The sequence below is a fragment of the Eptatretus burgeri genome, chromosome 5, assembly GCF_056783735.1.
Source record: "Eptatretus burgeri isolate ZD-2024b chromosome 5, Ebu_testis_v1, whole genome shotgun sequence".
Classification (NCBI taxonomy): Eukaryota; Metazoa; Chordata; class Myxini; order Myxiniformes; family Myxinidae; genus Eptatretus; species Eptatretus burgeri.
In genome coordinates, this window is record NC_140965.1 from 35,750,406 (window position 1) to 35,758,125 (window position 7,720).

Here is a 7,720-nt window from a genome sequence, read left to right on the forward strand (position 1 = left end):
TCCAGTTTCAAAACAGGTGCAATTTTTTTTTTTTTTTTGCTGGGAACGAGTGGTTCCTGCAGTCATGCTTGAAATGCATCAGAACAAAACTGAGGATAAAGTTTAACGCAAACGGTGAGGTCCCGTGTCCCCTTCATATCATTCAACGCACTATGTGGTCTCGCTGTGACGATTCAGCCAATATGTGTGGGAACTGCGGTAAATCAGTGGTATTAAAGATCACTGGTGAAGTTACGGAGCCAACTGTTCAATGAACACACTGGCTTCAAATATGACATGATGTACAAATGCACCAAATACGTTTCATTAAAGCTGCACCCTCATACTCCCGCAGGGAAGAATGAACTTAACATATTTGTCCTTCCTTATGTTTGCATAATTCAATCATCGTTTTCCAAAAAGCCATCTTGCTGCCCAAAGATTGAAATTGAAGTTTTGGCAATTTAGAAAACTTTACTAAATATACGTTGGTTAAATGATAGTTATTTCATTTAAATCAGGCAAAGAGCTTCCGTTTGCACAATTATAGAACGCAACGCAGTCTCGAGTCAAGGTTCATCAATTCTTTGCAAATATCTTTGGATTCAAAGGCAAAGCATTCAATAGAATTTACACAAACATATTGGGAAGTCATGCAGTTTGCACAAAACAAAAAAATACATCACATTTGAAAATTACATCTTCCAAATAATAAACATGCACAACAATACAAACAGAATTTAGTTCAGAAGATGAAAAAGAAAACAAACACATTTCACAACCAGGTTTTAAAAAAATAATAATAATAATATTAAATATTGAGGTTCGTGTAAGAAGGGGAGATGCAGAAAACAGGGTAAAGTGGAGAAGATTGTCATGGGGCCCGCAAGGCTAAACCCTGCTTTAGCGGGGAAAATGGCTTTTAAGTGTGTGTGTGTGTGTGTGTGTGTGTGTGTGTGTGTGTGTGTGTGTGTGTGTGTGTGTGTGTGTGTGTGTGTGTGTGTGTGTGTGTGTGTGTAAGAGTTAACACACATAAAGTATAACAAGGGGGGCATGAGACAAGAGGGGTGGGAGAGGGAAGCGCAAACCAGTGGGGAACAGAAACATTAGGAGATCTGTGGAGGAGATGGGGCAGGGTACACGGTGTAAACAAGATGGACATTACAGGGACTTTCAGGAAGAAAAGCAGGAAATTTGAAGGAGGTGGGTTTGGGGTGGATTAACGGGGATAGAAAAGATAGTGTTTTTGGATGGGGGATGAGATGGTGGTGAACATCTGTTTTGAAGAACTGGAGGGAAAAATGGGATTGAAGAGAGTGTGGGAGTTTGTTCCAAAGGTGGGAAAAAGGAGGAATGAAGGAATGAAGGTGAGCAGTGATGTGGTAAACCAGTGATATTAAAGGTTGCATCATTTGTTTGGAAAACACCTCAACTTCTGTTTGAATAATTAAAATACTTTTTTGTAACAACCTCCATAAATCCGAGAAATCTCTCCACCACATAACCACCCCATTCTTATGTACCACCACCTAACTACACTACCACCGACCAATCCAATCCCATCCTGACCACCACCGACCCCTCCTCCACCCCCTAATCCTGACGTTATGGTCAGACATTATGGTCAGTCAAACCTAACGACTCCCCCAAATCCTTCTCGCCACTCCCCCACCAATCCTATTCCTTACCACCACATACCCACTCCCCCTCCACCCCCAATCCTTATCGCCATCTACCCATCCCCTCCCATCGTTACCGTCACCTACCCCCCCCCCCCAATCGTTACAGCCACCTACCCACCCTATCGTTACCACTACCCCCCCCAATCCTTACAGCCACCTACCCACCCCCTCCTTAGCACCATCTACCCACCCCCTCCTTAGCACCATCTACCCACCCCCTCCCATTGTTACCACCACCTAACGCTTCCCCCCTCCCATCCTATTCCTTACTGACAACGACCCACCCTTCTCTATTCCTACTTACCCACTCATCCGTATCGACCCACCCATCTATCCATACCTACCCATAAGGACCTACCCATCAATCCCCATCCCGACCCACCTGATTATCCACATCTTCCCATCTGATTATAAATACCTACTCACCTGATTATCCATACCTACCCATCTGATTATCCATACCTCCCCATCCCCATCACATGCTTAAGCCATTGCTCCTGCCCCGAATCCCACCCCAACCCTTAACAGTTACACATCCTCAAACTGACCGTGCGCGCCGTACGCTCCAAGCCCCACAGCCAGCGACCCGGAGACGCCAGCAATCTGTAAGAACAACTTGGCTTCCTGCGCCATTTCTATCACGCGAGAGGTCGCACAGTGGAACCCAGGAGCGCGTCCAACGTCCAACAAATCCACCAGAGCTGTGAAATCAATCGATAACGATCTATTACAAAATTGTCTTGTCGAAACGTGTACATATGATGTTATTAAAATCTACACAGTGGATTGTTTTTGTTCTAATTCCGTCCATTAGTTTTCTATGTTCGGGGTTTCACACCTTTTGTATCCTGTTCACCTTTCGAATGAGTTTGAATCTTTTCTTTTGAAAAAGAAAAAAAAGGGAAAACGTTCACGCCGAGCTAGAAAATCCTCAGAAATACACCCCAAGTTTGACCACAGCTTACCAGAGTATCACCAGTGGGCCAGTTGGTCCATTTGACCTAATTATCCCCTGCCAACCAAGGGGATATAGAAATGGGTTCCGTCCATCCGTCCCATTTCGTTTCCGGAGCTTAACTACAAATCCCCTCAAGATATATTTCCGAAATTTTATACACATCTCAAGCAAGTGGTGAACTGGTGCCTTTTGATATTTTCTAATTGATCGGTCACATGGTTTGGCAGCCATGTTGGATTCAAGAAAATATTAAATAATGTTTTCTCTGGAATCACATAACCTAACGAAGCGAAAATTTGCAACTATCATCGTCCATCATGTCTGCATACATAGTAAAAATGATGACGTCACAAGTCACATGGTTTGGCGCAATATTGGATAGAAAAACACACCTCATCCGATTAACACGAAACTTCACACACGTATTCCACTGGAGGATTGGAGGCAGAATTTAAATTTATGATGTCATAGGTCACATGGTTCATCAGCCATCTTGGATTGAAAATTAATAAATTTTTAAAATCTTCTCCAGAACGGCTGGACAGATTGAGGCAAAATTTCAGACACACTTTCCCCAAGACATCCTTTCAGAGGTTTGTTCATTTCTAATTGATAGGTCACATGGTTTGGCGGCCATATTGAATTTACCTTAAAACCTTCAAACATCTTCTCGAGAACTGCTGGTCAGATCAAAGGGAAACTTCACATACATATTGCACACGCTTTGGGAATATAAGTTTGTTAATCCTCATTTACTATGGCGGGGGATATCGAAGACTTTGTCTTCAACAGATGCTAGTTATTATTGTTGTGGTGTTTATATTATTAGTATTAATTAATATATGGTTTGTTACAGTGTTATCATTATTTTTGTTATTTATTTTGTAATTAAAATGCCATGCTGTGGAAGGACATATTAAGCTGTTTTATACACCTTAACATGGCATGCGTTTAAAACTTGGAAATTCTTCTGGGTTATTTGTAGTTAATTCGCCAAATCAACCCAGCAGGTCATGATGATCATTTTGGTGGATCACATTCCACATCAGAAAGCTCTAGTACAACTCCACAAAAAACATGACACACACACACACACACACACACACACACACACACACACACACACACACACACACACACACACACGTGCACGCGCGCACGCACGCACACGCACATGCACACACACACGCAACAATACAGGAGCTATACAACAAAGCATCTAACAAATACCTTGGAGTAGAAGAGGGCCACCAATGTTCAAATACAGCTGTGGAATAGTAAACTGGCCACAAACAGAAATCAGAAAACTGGATATCCAAACAAGGAAACTCCTCACTATGCACAAAATGTTCCACAAACATTAATGCATCCTGAGAATTTACCTGCCGAGGAAAGGAGGAGGTGGTGGCCTGATGGAACTCAATCAAGTGCACAACACGACGGCTGTAGGATTAGTCAAGCACGTGAAAAGTTCAACAAACTACCGGATACAATTTGTACACAAGGATAAACACAATAAAATAAAATAAAACAGAAAAGGTGTCTCTCACTAACCTTGCAAAAAACTTCCAAAAGCAGGTGCAAATCGAAGATGGCACACACCAAACTGAAACAGCAACAGATATAGCCCCAACGATTGCAAAAAGACAAAAGAAAAATACAAGGCGAAATACCGACAGATATATCGTGGCAACTGGAAGAAAGACAAAAGAGCAGGAAAATACTGTATGTGTAAAAAAAGAGTTGGACAGATTGGAGATAGACAAAGAAGGATCACTGGAATGGCTAAGAAGAGGTCAGTTCAATTGGCACAGAGAACATATCATTTTATAAATGCCCAAGACCAAAGACACTACAAAAATGGCTTTTTGAAAATTGCAGGATTGAGTCACTCAGACAAGTGTAGGTTCTGCAAGGTGGAAACAGAAAGCACGAGTCACCTCCTATCAAGATGTTAAAAAAAAACAACTCATGTCAGAACAGCTGTACACACAAAGGCACAGCAAGGTATGTAGAGTAATCCACTGGCACATTTGTACAAATTTCAATATCCCAGGTCCACAAAACTCATGGACACATGAACGAAAGGCAATCATTGAAAACAAGGACATAATGCTCACGTACGACCTGATGATCCCATCCAGCATGAACATAGAAAACAAAGCACTGCGACCAGACATAACACTCAGATACAAAAAGGTAAAAGAAGGCATTGCTAATTAACGTTTCAGTATCCAGCGATTTTGGTCTCAATCTGTGCTTCTAAAGCTGGGTGAATGAGATCAGGATTGGGGTGAATGAGAAAGGTGGGGTGAATGAGAAAGGTGAGGTGAATGGGAGGTGATGACTCTGCTGCATTGAATGACTGGAAGGTGAATGTGTTTACTACTCATCGTAGAATATACTACTAGATGATGGGTGGGAAAAAAGTAAGGTGTATGATGGGGGTAAAGTGTAAGGTGTATGATGGGGGGAAAATGCAAGGTGTATGATGGGGGGAAAATGCAAGGTGTATGCAGGGAGGGGAAATGTCGGGTGCATGATTGGGGGAAAAAGTATTTGATGATAGGTAAAAAATGAAAAGTCCCCAAAACGCTCGAGCCTGCAGAACACCCTGCTGTGTGAACCGTGCATTCTGATACAATCATGTGTGCCCCTTGGTCCTGCTTCGGCCCAGTCAGGCAAGGCTATTTCTTGTTCATGGCAATGTGCTTCTTCCTTATAACAAATTATTCACAACCCCTGTTTGAGTCTCAGAAAGTTTCTTTTCACTTGCCTATGCACCTCACAACTGTCGAAGCAAACTATTTCGGCCTCAGTGACTCATGTTGATCTACTCCCGAATTACCCGATTGACCATAAATGTGTGAGTCGCTTGGTGGACTTGATGATGAGCTTTTCTGCTTAGTGCAGAATAAATGTATCATTGCCTATACATTAAAATCCAGTACATTTATATTACATCGAAATTAATTAATCTTAATAATAATATGCTTGTTTGTGTGTCCATCTGTCTGTCTGTCTGCAACATTCTGTTCTACCCATTGGTTGAACAGTTCATGTGACTCCACTCACGATTTATATTTGGGGGAAAGAAATCATACTGTCACCTGCCATATTCATAATGTGTTTACTACCAGTTGTGAAAATCAGCCTCAGCAATCGTGGCAGTGGTCTGTTAACTTATACACCACTTATTTCACATCTCCAACCTGGCCTCCAAAGCCAGTCGCCGACTGGGCATCCTCCATCGTGTAAAGTCCTTCCTTGGCACACCTGAGCTTCTAACCACATACAAAGCTTTCATCCACTTCCTGATGGAGTACTGCTCTCCCCTCTGGGGTGGTGTTCCTGGCTCACAACTTTCTCGGCTTCACGCTGTGGAAACCAAGGCATTTATGATCATTGGTATATCCCAGGATGAGGCTGAGTCTTTGGGTCTCTCACTGTCTCACTGCAGGCAAGTTGCTGGTTTTTCTGTTTTCTACCATCACCTCTCCAGGTCCCCCCCAACCTCTGTTCTCAGTACTCTGCCCCCCTATATTTCCGTAAGGTGCTTAAGGCTCGTCAAAACCCCCTTCTGGTGAAATTGCCAAAATGAAGAATCACTGCTCACCTTCACCCTTCAATTCCTCTTTTTTCCCACCTCTGGAATAAACTCCCACACTCTCTTCAATTCCACTCTTCCCTCCAGGTCTTCAAAACAGCTGTTCACCACCATCTTATATCTTCCCCCATCCAAAACCATGATCTTTTCTACACCCGTTAATCCACCCCAGCCCCACCTCCTTCAAATTCCCTGTTTTCCTTACTGAAAGTTCCTGCAGTGTCCATCTTGTTTACCCTGGGTACCCCGCCCCATCCCTCTGCCTTCCACAGATCTCCTAATGGCTGTTCCCCACTGTTTTGTGCTTCTCTCTCCCACCCCTCTTGGCTACTGCTCGCCTTGTTATATGTTCTGTGTGTTAGCTTATATACGAGCCTCGACAATGTGTACAAAAATACCTCAAAATAACTATGTGGCATTCTATCAAGCAGGGTTTAAACCCAAGTCATTGTAAAAGGTCTTTGTCCGAGGGCATTATTTACTTTAACGATAAGTATATCTGCATCAGGAAGAAGATAATTGGTTTTGGATTGTTTATTGTCACGTATGTTTAATTCTGCATATCTCCAGAGATCGTGCGTTTCTTCCATTGTCTCTGTATAAGTACATTACTTAAAGAGAACAGTGATGAAGGAAAAGGAAATGGAGAAGGTGACATTAGTCCTGAAACATTGAGAGACGTCAGCAGCAGATGTTGAAGATGGCAGAGCAGATGACAAGAATCCCAATGCTGATGAGGGAGATGTCTAAGAGAAGCCTGAAGTACAGTAGATGGCGACTGCAGTGGACGGAAAGTGAAGGGAACAAAATGAAAACGACCACCAGCAAGTTCTAGTCCATCGAAGCCCAAGCAATGCAAACGGGAAGAGGGATATGTGAATTACTGTATGGCTTCATTTTTACCAATAGATGAGTGCTTGGATCTCTTTCCTCCAGCACAGTGCCTCTTCTGCCCTGTGACATACACCAATCTTTGTCTTACCCCTTCAAAGCTGCAGTCCTATTTGAACACGCAACATCCGCAGCAGAAAAAGAGGTCAATTAAGTTATTCGAGACAACACTAGCTGCACACTGGAACCAGCAGAACTCGCTGGAGGGAGCAGTGGTTCACCAGGACTGAGAAGAGAATCCACTTGTCTTGGCATCTCTCAAGATTGCTTCTTCTGCAATAGAATGTGAGCTGCCATTCATCGAAGCAGAGAACGTAATCCTGCCATGTCTCGAAGTTCCTGCTGAGTAGCTCCATGGAGAAAAGAAGATAGTAGACAAGGTGAAGAGAATTCCTCTTCTAATTGTACAATGAGGAGCAGATGTACGTCATTTGCAGACAACTTAAAAGATAAATTGCCCAGAAGGCTGAGGGAAGCTCCGAGCTTTGGACTGCAATTTGATGAGACAACTGATGTGGGCAATGCGGCTCAGCTGATAGCGTATTGCCGATTTCCTGATGTGCAAGCAAAGAAGATAGCAGAGCACTATCTGTTCCACCTCCC

The 7,720-nt window shown here is 43.0% G+C and overlaps 1 protein-coding gene across 4 annotated transcripts in view; it reads right to left on the reverse strand.

The window, feature by feature from the left end:
* Positions 1 to 2,454, reverse strand: part of LOC147026224 (transmembrane protein 256 homolog) — a 96,670-nt gene extending 94,216 nt beyond the window's left edge. For all 4 annotated transcript variants that reach the window (XM_085881417.1, XM_085881420.1, XM_085881418.1 and 1 more), the window contains exon 1: positions 2,210 to 2,454. In XM_085881417.1, coding sequence (XP_085737543.1) covers positions 2,210 to 2,294 — 85 coding nt within the window. In that variant the 5' untranslated portion in view covers positions 2,295 to 2,454. The remainder of the gene's footprint in view (positions 1 to 2,209) is intronic.
* Between the last annotated feature and the right edge of the window lie 5,266 nt (positions 2,455 to 7,720).